The sequence below is a fragment of the Macrosteles quadrilineatus genome, unplaced genomic scaffold (genome assembly GCF_028750875.1).
Source record: "Macrosteles quadrilineatus isolate MER2022 unplaced genomic scaffold, UCM_ALF_1.0 Scaffold_2__2_contigs__length_208266976, whole genome shotgun sequence".
NCBI lineage: Eukaryota > Metazoa > Arthropoda > Insecta > Hemiptera > Cicadellidae > Macrosteles > Macrosteles quadrilineatus.
In genome coordinates, this window is record NW_026542595.1 from 87,802,962 (window position 1) to 87,828,710 (window position 25,749).

The window sequence follows — 25,749 nt, forward strand, 5'->3', positions numbered from 1 at the left end:
TTATGTGCTTAAACTGTACCATTAATATTAGTGAGTAAAGTGGTGTATGGATTTCATAACCATTATTTTACTAGAGACCGTTGTGTTTAACCACAACGGGTACTGTTGCTAGTTAGTATATAAATGAGTTCTTTACTCTTTATTTGTAATATAAATTACATCATTATATTATGTAATAACATTTTTAAGAGGGTTGACCCAATTCCAACTGTAAATTGTATGTGTTGTTTAAATAACTGGGGTTCTGTCATTAACTTGTACAAAACTACAGGGTCTATATTTAAACAACTTAATAATCACTTCTACATCACAAACACAACACACAACATTGGATTGAGAACAGACTGTTGCTAGTAGATCTATAAAGCAATTCCTTTGCTTCCTTCATTAGATATAAAATATGGACTAACAAGATTGGGCAACATTCGTTTTGCCCGAATTCGAATTGCGAAGCATTCGTTTTGGCTTGAAACTGTCAGATATTGTATTTGCGAAGGTTATTATGTATTCCTATACAGTAATAGTTTTTCCAGTATATCTGGAAAAGTGCACACTAAATATGGAAACCAACTCCTGTTCTGAATTTAAGAAATTTCTACTTACTCACAAGATTCCCGTACGTAGAACGGGCACCAGCTAGTAGTTAAATATACTTACTTTAATAAAACCACTCGGTCATTATAGAATGTCTACTGTGAAATAGGGATGTGATTCCTAATTCCAAATCAACTAATTATTATTTATTATCTAATTATCGTCTTCAAATTAAGTGATGGTTGCTTTTAAAATAATAAATTTAACATAAGCAAATCCATATCTATCTGCAGCAAACCTTCAGACTAAGCGAATTTCCATTTACCTGGCTTAATTAATACAAAGATTAAATATTCCCTTAAAATGGTAATTTTTCCTATTAAAATAACATTAAGTTAATTTTAATATGAGTACTTAGGTTTGCTGCTACAGGGAAGATAGGTGTGTTTTTGTTGAAATGTTGATAGCTAAGTATGATTGTTATTGGTCTGCCAATCCTGTAATACTTTACAATTGCTCGAATTCGAGCAACATGTACACTAGTACTTATTTAATACGCAAGCAGGACTTTTGTGACGATTACTCCTCCGAAACTACTGAACCGATTGACATGTTTTTGGTCTCATTGGAAAGAGCGTAACGTGAAGTTGTGCAGGAGACTTTCATTTTAGGGAATTAATTAGAGAGTGAGGCCCTGGGGCCCTTTAAAGTTTCGTATTTCTCCAAAGATTAACATGGGAAACAAAAATTGTTATGAGCCTCCAGCTGTGCTGTTGTCAGAAATTAAAAGTGAGAAGAAGAACATAATGTTAATTGTAAACAGTCAATAAGTTTGCTAATTTAACAGTTTGCTACAAACATTTACTGACTTGGTTGAAATGAAATGTTTACTATTTGAATTTGGGTTGGCGTCAATATTACAATAGAAAATACCCCCGCCGCAGCAAACCTGCCGTCTAAGCGAATTTCCATTTGGCTGAATTGATTTTCAATTGGTCTATTTAAATAACATTAGGTTTAACGAGTACCTAGGTTTGCTGCTACAAGGAAACTAATAAATAGTGTGTTTTAAGTAAAATAATTATTGCTTAGTATAAAATGAATATATTTGCCAAGTTTGATCAAAAGATATCCATAAACAAGCAAACTACAACATTTTACAATATTCTCCATAAGAATAACATGGGAATTTTAAATTTAAATTTTTTTTTGTTTTCTCCGTAACCAATAACCGTACAAAAACACTTTGATATACTGAATTGTTTGTTTTTTTAAGCTCTTTAAGAAGGTTTAGAGAAAAATTGGAAAATTTTGTGTTTTGAGGGTCAAAAGTGAGAAAAACCAATTTTTACCCCATAAAACCCCCCATAAAATCCTGTTTCCACGGTCCGATCATGCTGGATCGCGAACTCATTCAAGTTTATCCCGCCTTACACCTTCAAACCAAATTTCATCAAAATCGGATAAAAATTACTCAAGTTATCGTGTTCACGGACACATATATATATAAATCTATATATATATATATCTATATATATATATATATATATACATATATAAAAATTTGAACGAATGGTGTTTTTGGCCTCTGGGGACATCAAAATGAAAAAGTAAATCGGTCCCGGGCCTAAGTCTTACCATGAGACCTACGGTAATAGCTACTTCCCTATAGGGAAATTCGCTAAAAGCGAGAGAGCCTGGATAAATTGATGTCTTCAAAAGAAAACTGAATTAACACTGTGCTGCATTTCTTAGTAAGCATTGAAAGATCTGATTTAAACTATGGAAATATAGGAAAGTCATTTATAACACCACCAAGGAGAAAAAATAGAATTTTTTTTAGAATTTATAATTGTTATTATGGCAATCTAATGAGGCTATGAGTAAGGCTATTTGTAGAAAACACTAAAAAAAGATTAGCTTTTGACAAATGATAAGATATTTACAGAGATTATATCGATATGTTATGTAGCTACATCATGAGTATTTCCAAAATCTTTGAGTCGAATCTTTTTTACATTCGTCAGAAATTATGACCGTTATTCGTTTTAAAATAACGTCTTTAATACTTAGCATTTGCTCGAATTCGAGCAACAGGGACACTAGTTTAAAATATTGAGTCTTCTTGCAAAATTAATGTCGACATTATCTAGGGGTTGTTCGGCAAAAACTTTATTTTTAATGATCCCCCAAACAGAAAAATATAACGGTGTAAGATCGCAGGACCTTGAGGGCCAATCAATTTGCAAGAGAATTTGAAGTTTGAAACAACAATTAAAATCTATGCAAATATATAGTTACAATTGTAAAAAACCGCTTTGAAAAATGCATTGAAGTTAGTAAAATAGCATATTTTGAAAAATTCCTTTAAGTTTACAACCTATGTGTAGTGTAAATTCAGTTTCAATATAATTATTATATAAAGAGTCATCTGCAAAAATCGTCCCACTAGCATTAAAAGGCATCATGCGTGGGAACGCATATAGCTTCCGTTTCCCAGGAAATTTATAGACTTTTGAGCACTAACTTCTGTCACAGTATTATTCTTATTTCCTATCCAAAATATAAAATTTGTTTAGTCGAATTTGACGCTTTGGTAAACTAGTCAGTCAGTCTACCACTTGAGTTTGACCGTGTAAGTTGGTGTCCGCTATTGCGATTTATGTTTTTGGAATAAAGTGAATAATAAAGGCAATAAGGATTGATAGTATTAATGAAGTAAAAAAAGTTAGTTTACGATTGGTCGAAAACTTAGATATGTGAGACATGTCAAATGCCTGAAACTTCAAAGGGAGTTTTCCTTCGTCACAACGCGTCAGTTCTTATCGTACTTCTGTTCAACAAATAACCCTCCAGCATAGTTTTGAAAAATTGGTTGTGGGGTTACTGTTAAAGCTGGAATTGCGTGACATGGGGGATGGCAGTTAGCTGTCTCAGCCTTATCATTTTCATAAAGTTGTCAATATAATCTCTCTACAGAATGTTAGGTGTAGTGGAATGTACTTGAAGTGGAGATGGCATTTATTCTTGAACTTTTAGGGACCTCCTTGTTTAAATGGTCGCGCAGCTTCATTGGCAAGAAATAATGCAAATAACATAGCAATTTAACATTTCCAAAAATAAAAATAAGTACTGTAAATTGGCTGTTACGTTAATATCGACGTTTACATGCATTGTTAATCAACGTATCCTATAAAGGATGATGTGATCTAAATTAAAAGGAATATGACCTTTACGTCACGACAGTAGCTGCTTAAATAGTACTTACTCTTTATGCTATTGTTTACAGCCAAAATGTCGTGTTATTTTAAATTTTGTTACCAACCCAGTGGGCCACGGTCCGTAATATAGGCCACTGCAAATAATTCAAGATAGGTATACCATTTTAGGCAAGGTTTCTGTGTTGAATGAATAAATCAAAGTAACCTCTCTGAAAAGTCTGCAGTAAATTGAAGTTTTCCAGCTTAATGACTTTCTAAATCATACACATATTTCTACATAAATATTGTAAAATGTTTTATCCAGTTGCTCTAAACTATTATTAATTTAACAAAATATGGACACGGCTCATATGGGCAACGTGTCCTTTTGCACTTGTATTATTGTGTATTGTATAACACAATCGAAGATTTGTCCAACGTTTGAAAACATGTATGACAATAATTTCATGAACCTATGATGATCTGTCTAGAATAATATCATTGATAGTCAAAGATAATATGATAAAATATAGACAAAAGTGGTGAAAAAGGCAGACAGCAACCCGTACAATAGATATAAGATAGTTCAATAAGAAATGATTGAAAGAGTTACTGTGATAAAAGGATTTTTAACTGATTTCGTAATGAAACGTTATATTGAAAAACATGACATGATACAGAAGAAAATTAATTTTACCTAACCCGCCATGTTAAACTTCCCTATCCCAAGCGTGATGTATACAACTTCCTTACTTCTCGAGTGATGTAAAGTATCAAAAACTCACTCGGTGATGTAATGAAACCCATTTAAATAACATTTAGTGATTAACTTAAAAAATATACATCTATGGAGCCAACGACGTTCAACGCTAGAAATCAGCTGTGCTCTTGAATTTTATTGTTATGTTTTGAAGAATTTTCCTAACCTAGCTTTTGTTTGTAAATGAACGTTACTGTTAGAAGATGAGTGAAATGGATAATGATTAATATTGTTCGTAACCTCAACCTCCTGTATATTGTCGGGTCAGGTAAAATCTTGTACGTTAGCGTGTTTATACATCACTTAGGTAAATTATGCAACTCGCTTCCGCTCGTTGCACAACCTTCACCTGCGTGATGTAAAAACGCTCTTACTACTCTTGTAAAGTAAATAGCTACAAGCTGCTATACCCGTGCTTTGCAACGGGAAGAAAATGTGACCTAGAGAGCTATTAAAGTGGTGCTGATGTGTGTTTTAAAATACAGCAACTCTATGATTTAGTTTGAAAATATAAACTGATTTAAAAGCGCAAACAGCGTAAACCTACTTACTTTCAAACCCCTACTTTTGATGTTAATAGATCCCTAAGAATATGGCAACATACCTTAGCATACTTTAGCAATACCCTTCATGAATAACATGTTTAACCATAATCCTTCAATTTTAGTCAAGCCTCTTGACATGTAGCTTACTCTTAAATTAAAAAATGAAACTTTGAGCAATACTTTACAAAACGTATAGCCTACAACCTCACTAACCATCCTCAATCTACATTCACAACACCAACGTCTTTTTCGAGTAAATAAACAAACACCAGTTCATTGTACAGACCAGCTGTTTCATTAACTAAATTAAATTAAATCATTTAAACATTGAAAGCATGCCAGGCGTAGCCCTTTGGAAATCAGCCTGTGGGGCAGCGCCCTCAGGGAATTCGTTCATTTCAATACTTTTCGGCAAATCTACACACTCTAAGCTTCATTTTGATGTGCCATATGCCTATATTTTCATTTGGTAAATGACCTTAACCGTTTACATAAAATTTGATTGTATCACTTTAATAATATAATAGATTACAAACAGAAAATAACATTGCAAATACTTCTTTTGGACAGTTCAGTAACTCCTAATAAATGTGTGTTGTTTAAAATACAGTTTAAAAATTAACAGCTGTTTCATTAAAAAGTATTATCCACATGACCAAAATGTAAACAAATCTGTGGAGGGATCTTTAACGGCTTCTGGGGCAGAGCCCTAAGGGAATTTACTTAGTTTTTCTTTTGATAACTCATCTACAGACCAAAACCTTTATTTGGACACCTCTACCAAGTTTCTACGCCCAGCCGTTCTCTCGAATTAGTGGACACAAAGTTTCCAATTAAATATTTAGATTCCTCCATGTTAATCTTATGGGAGAAAACCTAACTTTGATGAATAATCCTGCCCAAACTAATAAAGATTTCAAAAATTTAAAAACACTTTGCAAAACTACAGATCAGGCCATTTTCTTTACACTTTATTCATTAAAATCGAAATTCAATCTATGCCTGGCTTGTTCTCAGCCAGGTCTTTGCCCATGAGAACGTGACTTGAACTTGAGATCTTGCGATCATCTTTACTTTTCATTTCTATGAGGGGTCAGCGAACGTTTTGTATTGTTCATGAGTTTGTAAAGAAAATGATTTAATAATTTAAATTTTTAATTTTCATATGTTTATAAGGGCATTTAACAACTGCGCAATTAATAAGTACTGTAAACCATCTATCTATCTATATATTAATAGGCAAGCATGTTTCTTTAAAACCTTTTTTCTCAGCTTGTGTGCATCGTGGGGTAAATCTGCGCATACCGTTAGAAAGCAATTTTCCTGTAGGTGTGCAGAATCCCTTTATAAATTTAAATAGGCTCAAAGATAAGCACAAAAAATGAGATTGAAAATTTGAAAAAATTAACATGGATTTTATGCGTTGCCATGCTGGTGACGAAATAACAACGAAATATAAACAGAAAATCAAAACAAATGGAAGAAACTCCAATCACATGTTTTATTTACAGTGTGGGGTGAAAATAGAGAAGTGAGTACATTACATATTTTTGGTCGAGTTTCGACCACTGGACGACCTCTCGTATTACTGTAAAAGGCCGGTCTTTATAAATTATATAGTTCTAAAAGAAATTTCTATTTGACCTCTTTGTCACAAAAACATACTTCTTTATATAATGATTGTTATGTAAATGCAGTTGTCATCGTAATTTACAATTATTGATCTGTCTAAGTGTTATTTTTTCAATAAATGTAAATATCTTGTTTGGTAAACAAAGGATGTAATTGAATCTGTAAGTTAAGACAAGTATGCGAAAACTACAGTTTTCGATTAGCTCAAGCCTAAATTATATTGTATGTAATCTAGCTTGTTATATTTCGTTATTTTGTCACGTAAAAACATTTAAATTATGTATGATGTATAAATATAAAAAAATTTAACAACAAATCCATTTGAAAGTGAAGTTTAGACATTGGTACGGTCGACATTGGTACATTATCATTGGCGAAAATGCTCATGCACATTAACATTATTGCGGCTATGTGTTTAAGTTGTAACATGGTTTAGTTTCATATAGAAATTTGAGAAAATAATTTTTATTTTATTTTTTGTTGTAATGATTTGAAATAAAGTTTTACATTTACAATAGTCAAGAGTAGCCTGCAGTAGCAAGACTTCTTGATAAGAAAGCTCTGGAAGCTTCCTTATCACCTGGTCCAGTGCATGTGCTGGCCAGAGTAGGGGTAGAAGGTTCCAGAACTGAGATGTCTTATATAAGGGAGCTGCTTCCATGTGGGGTTGTTAGTTCAAGAGTGTAGATGTACAGTGTCCAGACCTGGGGTGAATTTTCTGCAGCCTACTCAATGAGTAGTAAGTTTATTTTATTTTTTATGTTATTTTAATTCATTCACTTTTATCCCTCCCTCTCTGCTAATTATTGTAATAACAAGAAAGACCATAGAAGTTTTCTTATTAGATATTTAACTTTTCTTTCAATTAGTAAAAGATGTAAATATAAAATGCACCTTTTTTATTCTTTTAGAACTTATTTAATAGAGTTAAATTTGGATCTAAAAATAATAAATGCTAATTAAAGTAAAGTTTTTAAAGTTTCTAGAAAAGTTTAGCAATTGTAAATTTTATTTCATTCAGGAAGAAATTAATGTAACCTAATTTAATTTCGAAGGATTTTAATTCAATTGTTTAGCTTTTCAATTTAAAGAAGTTTGAAACATTAAAGAAATATGTATTTGTATTGTAGACAGATAAGCTAGGAACGGGTTTGTTTGTTCACAGGGCTCAAGTGTGTACCAGTGATTAATGGTTTTAAAATGTCCCATAAAAAATATTAGCCGAATGTTTTAAATTTGTTGATTTTTTATATTTAAAGAAAACTAATGGAAGTAAATAAATTTCAGTTTGATTTTGGGTTTGGTTTTGAAAGTGTTTAGAAGAAACTGTTTTATTTTAAATAAACCATGACTTTTGTAACAATGATGAATTTTTATTTTGGGTCTCCTCTTAAGGCCAATTCCACTAAATAGAAGATAATTGATCTTGGAAATAACGTTACAAAGTTGAGACACGTTTGTAGAAAACACTAAAAAGGCAATCTTCTAAACAATTTTAAAATATTTACAACTTTAATTATATAGAAATGTTCATAACACAGTAAGTAATTCCATTAGTTGCATAAGCTTTTACGTGAGTCTTTTTAATTAATTGAAAATTAAGTCTGTAATAACTCCTTAAATAGCTCCTGTAATACCGGTACTTGATAATTGCTTGATTTCTAGCAACGAGTACACAAGTTAAAAATTCAACAATGCATTAACATAACAAGCTCTCTTTCACGCCGGCAGAACTGCGGTATTGGTTTACCATACACGCCTGCAACGATGCGCTGCAAACCGCGCGACGAGTAGCTAAATGAACCGTAGAGTAAGTGAGCCTTCTAATATTTGTAGAGGGTTCACTTACTCTACAGATCATTGTGCCAATGAACTGTAGAGTAAGTGAGCCGTCTTCTATTTGTGTAATAGTTATCATGAAATAGGCTCGTATAGTATACGAGCCTACTCCTGTAATTTATTTAAATTCAGTATTTTGGCTCGTATACTATACGAGCTTATTCCTGAATTATTCAAGAATTCATACGCTTGGCTCATAGGCACTATGATCTGTAGAGTAAGTGAACCCTCTTCATTTATTTGATATTTTTGATCGGCTCGTATAGTATACGAGCCTGTAGTGCAAGTGAACCTTCAATATTATTTACGAAGCTCGTATAGACTATGATTTGTAGAGTAAGTGAGCCATGTGTTTTAAGAATTACATATTTGGAGGCTCATTGTGTCAATGATTCGTAGAGTAAGTGAACCCTAACCAATTATTCGCCTCTTCTAAAAGTCATGGATGGAAGTAAAAGTTAAATGATCGATTATTACTTAAAGCATAGATAAAACGGGTGAGGTTCATTTGTCCGGGTTTTCAAATGTCCGAGTTTGTTAAAAATTACAAAATATTTGAAAAATCATTTGTCCAAGTTTTCAACTGTCCGAGTATGGTTTAAATAATAATAATATTTCGTTAAATCAACTGTCCGAGTTTTCATTTGTCCGAGTTTTTAAATTATTTAAAAAAATATCAAAATATCATTTGTCCGAGTTTTCAACTGTCCGAGTAGGGGCAACATCAAAATGTGACAATGCGTGCCGAGACTAGCGTGTCTAAAGCGCCTGTTCAGAAGTCGATGTGAACCCCTTCTGTGAAGGAGTCAGGCATTGTGCGAGCCACGAGAGGCCCTCACGTCGACTTAAGAAATACCCCCGCCGCAGCAAACCTGCAGACTAAGCGAATTTCCATTTGACTGATTGGATTTACACTAAAATGTCTACTTAAAAATATAACATTTATTCCCGATTTAAATAGAATTAGTTTAACAAGTACTTAGGTTTGCTGCATCAGGGAGGGTAAAACTGTTTTTTTTTTGTAAAATGTTAATAGTTAGTAAGAAATAAAAACATTTTCCAAATTTGATCAAAATATGTTCATAAACAAGCAAACTACAACAGTTTACTCATTCTTCATAAGAATAACATGGGAATTTTAAATTTACAAATTTTTGGAATTTTCTCCGTAACCATTAGGCGCATAATAACGCTTCAATATACTAAATTATTTGTTTTTTGAAGCTCTACAAAATGGTTTGGAAATAAATTGCTAAATTTTATGTTTTTTGGGTCAAAAATGGGAAAAACCTATTTTTACCCCATAAAACCCCCCGTAAAAACCCGTTCCCATGGTCCGATCATGCTGGATCACGAACTCGTTTGAATAAACTTAGGTTTACACGTTTGTACCAAATTTCATCAAAATCGGATCATTTTTGCTCGAGTTATCGTGCTGACGGACACACATATATATATATATATAAATATTTTGTTATTGTATACATCAATATGTTATAAATATATATATATATATATATGAATTTGAACGGATGGTGTTTTTGGCCTCTAGGGACCTCAAAACAAAACAAAAAATCGGTCCCGCGTCCAGGTCTTACCATGAGTACTACGGTAATAGCTTATTCCCTATATGGGAAATTCGCTAAAATTATATTATTTTTATTATAAGACTAATTTTACAATTTTTAATTATAAAATTAAACTGTCATCACCAAACACAACCAACCAAACTTGCTGATAGTATAATAATGGCGGGGGTATTTTATATTATCAGCAAGTTTGGTTGGTTGTGTTAGGTGATGAGAGTTTAATTTTATAATTAATAATTGTAAAATTAGTCTTATATAAAAATAAAATAATTTTTCTTAATTCGACGTGAGGGGCTCTCGCACAATGCCTGAGTTCACATCGACTTCTGAACAGGCGCTTTAGACACGCTAGTCTCGGCGCGCAGTGTCACATTTTGATGTTGCCCCCACTCGGACAGTTGAAAACTCGGACAAATGATATTTTGATATTTTTTTAAATAATTTAAAAACTCGGACAAATGAAAACTCGGACAGTTGATTTATCTAATTATTATTGGTTATTTATCAAAACTCGGACAGTTGAAAACTCGGACAAATGATTTTTCTAATATTTTGTAATTTTTAACAAACTCGGACAGTTGAAAACTCGGACAAATGATGTGATCCCGATAAAACATCTAAAATTTTAACAACGGAACACACTCCCACAGCTAAGAATAACCTAATTAAAGGCCCTCCCTTACTGTTTGGGATATAAGTTACTGTGATTAATTATTTTAGTAAAGAGTAAAAGAGAATGTAAATAATGTTTTTTCTTCTCTTAACAAACATGTTATCTAGTTTTAAATTAAGGACAAGAGGTTCTACCCGCGAATTCACGGGTGTACAGAAGTCACCATCAAATTAATTTAATCAACTTTGACTTTATATTTCAAAGGGCCCAAGTTTGAGAAATTCTCATCTTAAAGGATGTTAAAAGCAGTGGAACCTTCATACCTTACGTCCTGAGGTGGCCGATGTGGGTACGGTTGTACCTGAACTCGCCGCTCTCCTCCACGTCTTTAATACTTTAATACTTTACAATGAAATGGCGACCTGTTAAAGATCAGTGACAACCTCTTGGAACGAACAACATACATCGTTAGTTAATCTCATATTCATCGTGTTTCGATCACCTTTAGTCACTCACTTGTATCAAACAGGTAGAAATATCTTCACTGTCCATTCACCGCACCTCTTTTAGGAAATCAAAGTAAATGATAAAATAAGCAGTGTTGGGAAGTAGCGCGCTACAAGTAGCGACGCTACAGTAGCGCGCTACTTTTTTTGTAGCGTTAGCTGTAGCTACGCTACTTTTAAGATTTTGTAGCTTTAGCTGTAGCTAGCTACATTTTTAAAGTAGTTGTAGCGGAATTTTAGCTACTTTTCTCGCTACATTAACCATGTTTGATATAGTGATTTTTATCATAACCTCAACCTTACGTGAAACAACCTCTTTCAATATCAAACTGAGATTTTCAAAAAAAATAGGCCTACTTTCTTGGCTTCATACAGCTGGTGGCAGCCGTTTCATTCCCTATTACAACGTTGTGTGGACATGGAGGTCATTAAATGAGTGTTATCCGAATTTTTGGCTCTCATTTCCAATTTACTACTCTATGATTACTGTCAGATAAAATAAAATCGCTAGATGCAGACGACGTTTAAACGTTACCGGTGACAAGAGAAGCTATTGAATCATTGAATGCTTGCAAGTGGTTGGCAGGGAAATTAGTAATCAATTTAGTTTCTTTATTATATCGATAGTGTTTCAACTTGGGTTTTAATGGACACCAACACTAAACCTTAACTTAATGAGAAAGCTGGTCTATCAACCTTTGATTCAGCTGTTGATTGTTGTTCATCATCACAAGCCCTTCCTTGGTTAGATTACGAATATTTTTCAAATGTTTACTAAATTAACAAAGAGGAAATTACCTGATGAGATTTAAGATATGCCTAGACTACATGATGATTGTAACGAAAAATCTCCATATAACATGAAACTTACATTGAAAAATTAGCAAAGTTTGCTCCTGTTAACAGCTCTTGTATCTAGGACTATTCCTAGGCTATGAGTAGTATAGTTTGTCGGTGCCGTTTTTTGCGCATCGGCATTTTTGGGCTAACTCCCCACCTTATGCCTAATTGCTAGTACATCTACCATTCCCCTTTCTAGTTGTTGTCTATATTTTTATCTTATCTATATATATTAGGCGTATGAGTTGTTTAATATTGTCAGTTTAGTTTGTCGGTATCGTTTTTTGAGGTGCGTTGTCAACTCCCCGCCCCATGTCTAATTGCTAGTACATCTACTATTCCTCTTTCCAGTTGTTGTCTATATTTTTGTCTTATCTATATATTAGTCGTATTAGTTGTTTAATATTGTCATTCTCTTTTTATGTTATTCCAACTATATTGCATAAATACCTCTTACCTTTAGAGTCATCCATATGAAATAATATTTAAAATTGTCTTAATTTTTAGATGTATTATTGTTTTTTATTATTGTTCCGTTTTGCTGTATCGTTTGAAATTTTTGAGATACAAGTGATTTTAAGTCTTGCTACAAGAAAATACTCTAAAATTAAAAATTAACTTAAAATAGCTTACAACCTTGTAATTTGAAGACACTAATACAAATGTCAAATTTAAGAACAAAAGATTTCTATGTTACAGAGGACCTTTACAAGGAAATAGAACGTGACTTGCACTTTTTTTTATACCTCTGGATATAGTAAAGATATTGTCAAAGCTAAACATCTCTATAGACTTATATTATTTAATCTGTCTTGTAACTGTGCAAGATTACTATGAGAATGTTGCAAGAATTAAATCTACAAATAATCATCACCTTCAAACCTTAACTAGGGATAAAAAGTACTACATTTTCATGACGTTAAGAGGTTTATTGTACAATATAGCATCAATACTATTACAAATTTGTTACTAGAATATGTATGAGTTTTTACATCAAATACTCTGATATTTGTCCCCTTGAGTTGTAAACATCAAGTGAACGTACTATACATTAACAAATACATTTATCATATTGAATTGTAACATGAACTATTTATAATATTACTTTTGTGTTATCATTATAATAGACAAATCACTACGGCTATGCAATGTAAATCTGAGAGTCAATTATCATGATGAGCTACAACTTTTTATCTAAATGTAAAAGTTATTTAAACATACATATACAACAGTACAATACTTTATGACAAGAAAATAAAAATAATATTTGCTACTTGTTTTTACCCTATCCGTGTTAATTATGAAAATCAATCCTGGAATTTGTGGATTGATTAAATGAAATACAATGCCTTGTTTGAATAATAATATACATGTTTGTGTACGTTTCTAAAAGTAAAATTAGTTATATTTTCATGCTAAAAATGTTTAATAATGTTATCAAACACAACAATTGACTGTGGCCTGAGACTTTCATGTGAATTAGTTACTTAAATTTCACACATTTCACACAATTTGTACACAAATTTCACACATTTCATGTAATTTAACAACTAACTTTGACCGTGATGTTAATTTATGTAAAAATATTTTACTCAAATTTCACATGTTTTACACAATTTGTACAAACACTTCACACAATATAACAACTTACTGTAACTTTGATGTTAATTTGCGTGAAAAATTTACTCAAATTTTACACATTTCACACAATTTTTACACAAATTTTATGTTATGTAACAACTAGCTGTGACTGTGATGTGAATTTGTGTTCCCCGAAGGGGAGGGTGTGTATCCTGTCAGAGCAGAGGAAACGTTTCGGATCGTGGCATCGTAGAGCAGTTTTAAATCCTGTAACAGTAGTGATTTGCATTCTACTGCTTGAAATGCGTGTAAACGGGAGCTTCATTTCAAAATTCCCTCGAGACATCAAACTTTGAAAGTAGTCGTCGAAGGTCACATGTTTTCGCAACATCGATTTTTGTGTCCCCTTAGCCTTCATACCGTAAACCACTATTTGTCCTGTCTCCAGTATCAATTTCTTCTTGCTGTACACTTTGGAGCACAGCCCTACATATTCTACTGGCAAATCTCCAGCAGCTTCGTCCTTTGCCAGGCCCAAACCAAAACGTCTCCCAGCCTGGTACAAAATATGATTCTTAGGGTAGTTGGATGTGTCAAGCCTGGTGAAGATTGGACTATTTTTTAGGTCCTGGTACAAGTCTTGTGTATATATGTGGGCTAGAATACTATCTGTATCACTGTACCCCATTCTAATTTTATTTCCATACATAGGTTTTAAATAGTCATAATAAAACGAATACATTATAGTTTTACTGATGTCTAATATAGCAACACCCATGTATATTGGAGTATTGAATATAATTTTGGGTTTATGCATGACGAAGACTAGGGTGTCCTCTGACACAGCATAAAACTCTTTAAATAGTCTACTTCTTGAGAACTTGTCCACTTGTTGATTGGTCTTCGCAATCTTAATATTGACACGATCATCCAGTTTCATTATAGATCTACCAAATGCGGAATTTGAAAACCCTTTGTAAAAGTCTTCTTCAAATTTGTTTTTAGATTGTTTACGCATCTCTGTATTCAAAAGGATGAATTTCTCACACCATTTTGATTGTTTGAATTTTAGGATCCTGTGTACATGTTTGAGAACAAGACCATGTTTCATAGCTAGCTGTAGACTAGTATGGTGCAGTACATAGTTGGTCTTGTCACGAACAGTGGCCATGAGGCACATATTACCGTCCTCGTTTTCTTCTTGAGTCGGAAGAAAAGGGTAGTCTCCATGGGCTTCGTGGAGATGTTCAGGGTATTCCATGGTCACTTCTAAAAATGCTCCAAATTCCGAATCCTCGCCAGCTTCTAAGATGCCTTCCAATTCGTCAATGTCAGACCATTCAAATCCTCCATAAGGAAGGGGTTGGCACATGGCTGTTGCATAAAGTGAGTTCATGTCTATGTTGTATATGTAGGATGATGCCTCCTCCTTATTATATAACTCCCCCATGTAATAATTGTTGGCTTTATAATACTTTAGGGGTGCCGTTACAAATCCACCTCTCATCCCCCTTCTGCAGAAGTCGTGCATCTCTCTGCTAGTTAGCAACTCGAGCCGTACATCAGTAATTTTTAGCATGGCATCAAATGCGAGACCTGGAGCGGTGAAATAATATGCAGGGTCCAAACCATAAGTCGAGTGTACAATCTTCCTAAAGTTTTGGAAAACATCTCCAAGGATAATCACATCTGTCCGTAAATATAGCATTGTATATTCTTCAAGATTAGCAATATTAAAGTGTGACCACACCTTGCAGGCATGTTCATACTCTTCTGAACTTAACTCTTCATCTGTCAAGGAGTTGTGGAATGCTTCAATTGGTGGGAGTGATGTCTCACTAAATTTTGACATGTCTGTTAGATAATTATAAGGATAGACACCCTTCCTTATTATAAGGTTGAAGTCTTCCTCGCTAGGAAAAAACTTCCTACAAATTTTCTTTTGATCATTCTGTAGGTTATTACATAATTCACTAAGACTGCGAGGCATAAACTTAAAAGAGTCTATGAAACGGAGTTCCATCTTTCCCACAGTCTTAGAAAACGATGTGAATTTATCGTTAGTGTTTGGTACGACTTTCACTTGTCCGAGGTTCGGTATTATGAATGCCGAATCGTACCGCGCTAGGTTAGCCACCACTACTGGAATGTGTTTTTGATCTCTATAAAAAAGATTACAGATCCTGTGACAACATCCACGATATTGGCCAGTCAAATGATTATGATCAATTGATTTTGGGTTGTTAAGTGTAAATTCGCCCTTGCCACAAACATGACAGGTTGTACAGTTATCAAATTGTCGCTGTTGTTCCTCTGTTAATACTGGTATCTGCTTAATCCTATTGCTGTAGAGAATAGACTCAATTTCCCGAACATCGTCCATAAGCATAGACAATATTTTTTGTGGCGCATCCAATCCGCAGTATTCTCGAAGAGGTTTAGTATACTGTCCTTCTTCATCCAGTAGGAGGTAAGATGCAGCAAAAGGGCAATGTTTTTGTAGAATGGTAGTGTTGCCAGTTGAAACTTGTGGTACATTTAACGCCTCAAAATCTAAATAAGCAATAAATCTAATCATTTTCTGTCTATTGTAGTTTTGAAATTTCATATGAGCCTTATCTCCAATGGGCATTTCGAATTTAGTGGGGTTATCAGGATCGCAAGTAGGTTTGTGCCTATCCAACTGTTGTACAGCAGTCAGTCCAGTTCTATCGTAAAATCGCTGCCCACATCTTCTACAAACGCAAGCCCGCCGATGTAAATTTCCAAGTTGTAGTCCAACGAGAGCATCAAAGTCTTTAATGTAGTGGAACGTGCCATTTACATACAATAAGTCTATGTTGTTGTCTAAGTTGTCCTTGGGTGGGTTCCATGGGAGTATTCGACCGGCATGTATAAAGAAAATAGATAAGCTACAATTATTTCTTGCTTCAAACTGTGCAATAAAATCATTGTCCGGTCTCAAAACGGGAAAAGTGATATTGCTCCAGTCATATTCATTTTCAAATTCAAAGGCTTTTGTGGGGTCTGCTTGAGCAAATTTACACAATAAAGCATATTTAAAAGATATGTTTTTGTGTTGAACCGGAGTTAGAATGATATTTGTATTTTTTAGAATGTTGTCACCGGTACAGGTCTCATCCATGTGTTCTTCTAATTTATCGTTTTTAGCAAAAAGTGTGTCGCAATTAGGACAGCAATATTTATTGCCCACTTTATGGTGTGTGTTCTTTAAATGCTGTTTGTAGGATTTAAGTGTAGAGAATGTGGTTTCACACAATTCTTCCGAACATTTATACTGCCGCTTAGCCTTTTTGTTGCAAGTTCTAATATGTCTTAAATAATCATTGTGGCGTGGAAATATCTTTTTGCAAATGGTACATTTGTGACCCTCAGTCTTTACATGCTTGAATTTGTAATGCTGCATTAAATTTCTCTTGTTAAGATACGTCTTGCCGCAGCCTGGAAACGTACAAGGAAATCTTTTATCCGAATGACAATCTCTAATGTGGTCATTCAAACGGCGCCTTTCATTATAATGCCTTACAATCCCAAGAGCAAAACATATGCCACAGTAAAACCTGTCCGGGTGGGATTCTTTAAAATGTGATTCTAACTCGTCCGGCGTTGAGAATATGTAATTTGGACAGAGGCTGCACTCAATTTGGGCTGTACTCGTTGACGCCATGACGTTCCCAATACCTGTGACCAAACGAAAAAATACTAATATTTTGATATCAAAATGTATATTTTACTAGGAACTATTAATTTATACACGACTATACAACACGATACTAAGTATTTAGCAGCGATAACTCTAATATCTAGAACCGTAAACACGACAAAAAATATTTTCGGTGTTAGCGGGACCCCGAGTCAACATCCTGATAACTCTCACTTTCAACAACCAGTTTGTAGCTGCAAGGTCGACAGCCTTGGCAGACTCTTTGGTACAGACATACTCGCGACCGTCATTTAAGAAGGACCACCGTTATTAACTGTTATGGAGCCATACTCTGTTGCGGTGTTAAATAATAATTTAGAGAATTTTAGTTACTTGTGTGTAAATGTATAAAATTTGAAATTTTGCAGAGAATTAAATCATCTTAGTCAGTTATTAATAAATTACTAGGTACAAGATTATGATCAACGACTCTATGTACCCTAAAAAGTTGAAGATATAAAACAACATATTTTAACATTCAAACAAATCAAGAATCAAATTATTTATTTATCAAGATGTACAAATTAATAATGCTTTAAAAGTATCTCTGTTGTTATCTATTCGGCCTTTATACACATCAGATCGTGATGAAACTTTAACTAATTAGTACTATACAAAACGAACAGTTTTATTAGCCAAATAGATTAATATTTTTATGATTTTTGGGTTCCATTTGCCAGTTGTCAAGTCAATATAGACAGTTGGCACAAAGCACAATTATAGATAACCGATATTCCTGGTTTTGATATAGTATATAGCAAATTGCAGAGTTAACTGGCTAAGAAGAAAACCAACTGCATGTATTGAATACTGGTTTGCAAATATAGCATGGTCAACTTTATTAATGGTTTTCCAATTCCTTATGGAGAACATTTTATGTTACTTATAAATTTCTGTAAAAATTTTAGGAATCACTTTATTTTCTTCCTGTCACGGGATAATGACCTTTAATTTGATCCCTCTCCCGATGTTCTACGCCCACAATTTTGACACAAAGAATCGCCAAACATAATTAATATATAGATGTCTCGACAAAATGTAGAAAAAGAGTACATAGTGAAATAATAAAAGATATATACTTACATAGAAGCGGCAGCTACAGCTACAAAACCATCCAACTGGGATGTTACGGCAAAACGTGAGATGTCACATAGTCTGAAATATTAACAAAATAAATTATAATTGACTTCTTGAAATATTATCATTTTCTCCAACTGATAAAAAAAAATCTGGGTAAAAATACACACGAGCAGTAAAAAAAAAGACCTTTAGAAAAATATATAATCTTGTATGTTAAGCATTGACTTTAAATAGAGAAGGATCCAGCCATATGGACCTTTTCCCCTTGTCAGATCTAGTAGGATTTAAAAGTGATAACTCTACATGTCAGAAGCTTGAACACATCTCATTGAATTGACAATCTAGTGTGTTAACAGCTGTAAATACTACCCTTTGCACTGTGAAACTAATAAAAAAAAGTCAGAATACTTTTTATCATGAGAGGATTTATAAGTCCTTCTGTATTTAAAGTCAATGAAGTAATGTTTAACATACAATTAATTATCTGATAATAAAATAGAAATTAAATTTAAAGAGCATTGTCAATGTAAAATTAAATGTAATGAAATAAAAATGGTTTATTTATACGTCCACAACCTCTGGATAAAAATCTAATCATATTATACTGTGTAATATTATTCTGTAGTCTATTTACAACATTTAATGCAAAACAAAAAAAAACGAATAAATTTGTAAAACATAGAATACTAACACCTCTCACACACGCACGCATATACATCCACTCACAAACACTCACACACCTGATAATTTAGAATCAACACAAAAAGGGTCAGTACACTCATTACATCTTAAGCTTTAGTTCTGAGTTTATTAGAGAGCATCAGCGAGATTTACAGTCATATCATTGATCACAGAGTTTGCTCTAGTGAAGTGTAAAGGTAAAAAGAAAAAAAAATCGATAACTTATTCAGTGAGTAGATTGTTGCAAACACCTTTTACTTATGCCCACTAATATATCTCCCCAATAAGTGTAATAGATGTTATATATGTACGTTTTTAAGTAAAACAGACTGATACATAGTTCTTTTCAAGATGAGAATTTATATGCATAAAAATGCTGATAAAATTAATACACACCTTAAAAGATTATTAGGAGAAGGAGGAAATGATCCTGACAGCTGTCATCGTAGTCTCGTTCTAAGACCCCACACACACACAACCTTAAAATACAAATATTAAGGATTAATACATAATCTAGCCTAAAAAGAATAAAGCTTTACATGCTTTTAAAAGGGGTCTTGTTTATAGAAGCTAAAAAAATATAGTGGATGTATACAATTTCTGCCACATTTTAATTAATAGCTTAAAATCATGTTTCTGGGTCTTGTTTTAAGAAACATCTAACTAACAAATACAAATAACAAGTGTCGAGTTTATAGTGTCTTACATTTTTTCAATTTACCATTGTAAAGTAAAGCTGTCCCATTTATAGTTACTGATTTCACTATGTCAAAGTCAATTGAGTTTCGTAAACATGAATGCTAAATTATAATTGGTCTTGTTTCCATGTTTATCAGCCCAAATAAAAATTTTATCGATGTTTTCATTGATTTTTAAAACACTGTCATTGATATATTATGATATATATGTACGTTTTTAAGTATAACAGACTGATACATAGTTCTTTTCAAGATAAGAATTTATATACATTTATTTATACTCCTAAAATTATATGTGAATACACACCTTAAAAGATTATTAGAAGAAGAGGGAAATGGTCCTGACGGCTGGTATAGTAGTCTCGACCCCACACATACAAGCTTAAAAATACAAATATTATAAATTAATGCATAATCTAGTCTAAAAAGGATAAAACTTAACATGTGGGCAGCTTTAAAAGGGGTCTTGTTTATAGAAGCTAAGAAAATATAGCGGTTGTATGCAATTTCTGCCGCATTTTAATTAATAGCCTAAAATCGTGTTTCTGAGTCTTGTTTTAAGACACATCTAACTAACAAAACACATAAAATCGAACTAAAATATGCTAACCAATCACTAGTAACATAAAATGACATCCTAATCTAAAACAAGATCATAGCCCACGCATCCAAGCTTTTGCTTTCTTCCGTGCCAAGGTCAACTACTCGACAAGCATACAGTTATATCAGGACTCAGGTTACTGAACCATCTCTATCTACTACTCGCTCCTAATTTACATCTGACATTTTCGGCTAACGACATAGCCCATAAGTACCAAGTAAATATTGCTATTATTCATAAAGATATTGAAATTTGCTAGAAGAAAAAAAAATCATACAGCTAACCAAAACAAAGTGAAATATTGTTTAATTCTGATAAAATCGTGAAAGTTGTCTTTAGATTTTAAAGGAAAGGAAATAAATATAGAAAATACATCTTACCTTAGTATGTAGAGGCTCAAGACGAATACTGGCTGGCGAAATGGAGGCTTGATGTTTTATACTGTACGAGTGTGGAGAGGGATAAAACCGTTATGATTGCAACCCGGATTTGCAAAAGTGTGCTATAGCTATGACTCACATGCGGTTAATCCGCGGGATAAAAAGATCCTTGATGGGAAGAGGGTCAAACCATTAGACCACAACCTGGATTCGCAAAAGTGTGTTAACTACAACTCACATTCAGATAGCTAATCCTCAAAGCATAGGCATGATAAAAATTATAAATATATAATTTAAATAATAACAAATTTATGTTTACTATGATATATGCAGAAACCGGGTGTAATAACTCACAAGGCAATAACATACAATATGGTTGGAATAACATAAAAAGAGAATGGCAATATTAAACAACTCCTACGACTAATATATATATAGATAAGATTGTAATATAGACAACAATATATCAACATATCAACAACTGGAAAGGGGAATGTTAGATGTACTAGCAATTAGGCATGGGGCGTGGAGTTAGCCCAAAAAACGACACCGACAAACTATAATGACAATATTAAACAACTCATATGACTAATATATAAATAAGATAGAAATATAATACATCAACTAGAAAGGGGAATGGTAGATGTACTAGCAATTAGGCATAAGGTGGGGAGTTAGCCCAAAAATGCCGATGCGCAAAAAACGGCACCGACAAACTATACTACTGCTATGCTATGGTTTAAGACGAATACAAAGTTCCAAGTTCAATTATTAGGAATATATCTGTTTAGTCCTTGCAAGAACAAGCCTACTATAGCCAACTTGTTACATAGCCAAGTAGGCCTACATGTTATTTTTACTTTACAATTTTCAACATGTTTAAATTAAAAGCCGATTTTAGGATAAGTTGCTGAATACTGTTTTCTGCACCAACTAGGTTGAAGCACAATTTGCCCTATGCATAATGACAATAAAGGACGATTTCTTGACATAGAAAAGTGTTATTCATAGAACAAGTAACTTATCACTATGGTTAAAAGTTATAGCAATGTCGTTTTTAACATTAAAAATAAAGAAAGGCAATAAACTCCAATTTCAGTAGGCTAGGCTCTGTAACACAAAAAAGTATTTTAAATCATCGTTTTTACAGTTTTATTGGTCTTAATTGTTGATATAAGACATATATAAATGAATCTATATTAAGGAAATAAAATGAGCTTTTAAAATATAGTTTGGTTGTATGTCCTTTGAACTTAATGAAATTTACATATAAGACGCTTAAAAATAATGCAATATTTAAAAATATGTACTAAATATGACGGGGCACCCAACTATTTTGGTTCTGTTGTTGTAATGTTAGGTTTATACGCCAACAAATTAAACACAATCTATGAATAATTTGTTTTCCAAGTAATGTTGGATACAATACTGACCTTTTTTGTTTAAATGTTTGTTTAAAAATGTAGTTGCAATTAATTTTACATTTACCTAATGTTCGTAGAAAAAAAAGTAACGTCTTTGGAAAAGTAGCTAAAATTGTAGCTGTAGCTACATTTCATTGTAGCTGTAGTTGTAGCTAGCTACTTTTTCGGAACTGTAGCTGTAGCTGTAGCTAAGCTACTTTTTTGGAAATGTAGCAGTAGTTGTAGCTAGCTACATTTTAAAAGTAGCTTCCCCAACACTGAAAATAAGTAAAAGAAAATTAAACAAACAAACTATATTGGCAATTGCATTGGCCAGCTGTTGTTCACTATATTATTCTTCCAAAACATGCAAGGCGTAGCCCTTTGGAAATCAGCCTGTGAGGCAGGGCCCTTAGGGAGTTCGTCCATATCAATACTTTTCGGCAAATCTACCCACTCTGAGCTTCATTATGATATGCCATATGCCTATATTTTTATTTGGTAAATGGCTTTAACCGTTTACATAAAATTTGATTGTATCACTTTAATAATATAATAGATATTATATTAAATCCCTAAATGTAAATAGGCAAAATAGTGCCACATTAAAATATTTGTATTAAAATATGGTCTTTTGACAATCCTATCTTTATGTCTCAAAGCCATATTAGAGATCTTTTTATGATCAGAGGTATCAGACAGATGTATCAATAGTACCGAAAATGATAGTACATAATTCAAACACATAATCCCTACTCAAAGAGTGCTACACTGTTATCACAAAGCGAACCGGGGTTAACTAATTGCTTGGGTGACAGTAAATCCTTCAAAATAAATGCGAAAATTCCCCACTACCGGTCCCGGTGATCTCCCTTTGCTGGGACTTTTAGTGGCGGTTCTATGACCTTTTCAAGGGGGGGGGGGGGCTACCGCCGGGTCCTCCGTATACCGGGGTGACCCTCAATAAAGCAGGGGGTCCATGGGTCCTTCCCCGAGAAAATTTTGAATTTTCCAAGCTATTTGGTGACTTTCTAAAGCCATTTTTAATACCTAAAACCGCGCCCAATTGTCCATAAACTCCCATTTGACATTTTGTTTGTCATGAGCAAATAGACATTTAAAAAATTAAACTTATGACGAACTTGCATTCATGAATTTCAAAACATTGGCTACTGTAGACTACGAAGCCATATATCCTAAACGCCGTTTGGGTTGGTGACTTTATAAAGCCATTTCTAACTGCTAGAACTGTGCCCAATTGTCCTAAATCCTTCCATTTCACCTGTAGATCAGAGGCGGCCGTGATAGATCTATCCTACTGTGTTCATGGAAATACATTTACTTATTTAACTAATAATAATAACGACCTATAAAAATTATTGAATTTTGGAATGGCAATTAAAAAAAGACAATAATTGTCTTTTTTTAATTGCCATTCCAAAATTCAATAATTTTTCTTTTTTCTATTTGACAGCAACTTAGCAGACGCACAGGTAGCACTGCCTATGTCTGCTAGTTCCTTTATTTTATTGTTATAATATTTGGCTTTATTAAAACTTGTATAATATATTTTAGTGACAAAAGTATATGTCTATTATACTTTATTTAGTTTATATTCATAGCTTGTAGCCTATGTTTTTTTTTGGAATAAACGATATTCATTCATTCATTCATTCATCACAATATATATAGGTAGTATCGAATTCAGTAATATCATTGACTATATAAAATTTAACACTAGTGTTTATATGGTAATAATAGGCTACTGGTGTTACCGCTGATTGCTGATTGATGCATGTGCAAAGTTAGTAGTGGCTAGCAGACAATTTGACAACTAACTACTGTATAACTATATGGAACATCAAGAAATCAGCTGTTTCCCCGAACTCGCTGCTCCCTCGTGCTTGCTCGTGCGCTCGCCTTTGGCCTAGCATACCCAAAGCAAAAATCGTTGGCAAATCGTTGGCCCAACGTTTCTGTCGATCGTTGGCCAACGGTATATTTTGGCACTTAGTCTTACGGTTGGCCAACCAACCAAGTTTTGCGGAAGGGCCAACCATCCAATTGGGCCTAAACATAAAAAACACAAAATAATAAAGATTTAGTATTAAAAGCATAATTATCAGTTGAGTAAATTGATTAAATAGTTTATAATACCCCCGCCGCAGCAAACCTGCAGACTAAGCGAATTTCCATTTGACTGATTGGATTTACACTGAAATGTCTACTTAAAAATATAACATTTATTCCCAATTTAAATAGAACTAGTTTAACAAGTACTTAGGTTTGCTGCATCAGGGAGGGTAAAATTGTGTTTTTTTTTGTACAATGTTAATAGTTAGTGAGAAATAAAATAATTTTCCAAATTTGATCAAAATACGTTCATAAACAAGCAAACTACAACAGTTTACTTATTCTCCATAAGAATAACATGGGAAATTTAAATTTACAATTTTTTGGAATTTTCTCCGTAACCGTTAAGCGCATAATAACGCTTCAATATACTAAATTATTTGTTTTTTTTAAGCTCTACAAAATGGTTTGGAAATAAATTGCAAAATTTTAAGTTTTTTGGGTCAAAAATGGGAAAACCCTATTTTTACCCCATAAAACCCCCCGTAAACACCCGTTCCCATGATCCGATCATGCTGGATCGCGAACTCGTTCAAATAAACGTAGGTTTACACGTTTGTACCAAATTTCATCAAAATCGGATCATTTTTGCTTGAGTTATCGTGCTGACGGACACATATATATATAAATATATATATATAAATAAATAAATATATATATATATATATATATATATATATATATATATATATATGAATTTGAACGGATGGTGTTTTTGGCCTCTAGGGACCTCAAAACGAAAAAAAAATCGGTCCCGCGTCCAGGTCTTACCATGAGTACTACGGTAATAGCTTATTCCCTATATCGATGGTTATAAGCACAATAGTTGTATGTCCATTTTGGTAAACTTTCGGAAACCACAAAAACAAAGTTTGTATTATGGGGGAAACTTAAACTAAAACTGTTAAATGTTTAAAATAAATACATTTTATTGGCCCCATTTATTAAAAATGCATCTACATAAATAGTTTTATCTTTATTCAAGCCACATTTTTACAAATAATTTGTAAATCAAACCATGTTGGACATACTATATGTGTGCACTTCTGAACGCGCAGATTTATGGACATGCTACGAGTGTGCAATACAAAAACTGCCCCTAGATGGTTTTAGTAAGGAATGAAAAATTTAAACAACTGTTATCATGGGCGCCCCCTGGCTAAAAAAAATTAGAAATAAATTTAATACACATAATGTTCTGTGATCACTTGGGTTTTAAGGAATTTATAAAAGTATGTTCAAAATGGTCATGTCTAAAAAATGTTTTAAATTGATGTTTAAATCAAATAAGTAGTTGACTCTCAGATGTAAAAATCTTTTATACTTTGTATACTTTCATACTTTAACAAAACTATTCAGAAAACAAAACATAAACTTTCTTGGCTGTTATGTAGGCTTTATTCAACTATA

At 33.1% G+C, this 25,749-nt stretch overlaps 1 protein-coding gene across 1 annotated transcript; it reads right to left on the reverse strand.

Annotated features, from left to right (window-relative positions):
- Nucleotides 1-13,787: 13,787 nt before the first annotated feature.
- Nucleotides 13,788-15,491, reverse strand: LOC128984556 (uncharacterized). The gene has a single exon (XM_054403891.1). The coding sequence runs from the start codon at nt 15,489-15,491 to the stop codon at nt 13,788-13,790; it is 1,704 nt and encodes a 567-aa protein (XP_054259866.1).
- Nucleotides 15,492-25,749: the final 10,258 nt, after the last annotated feature.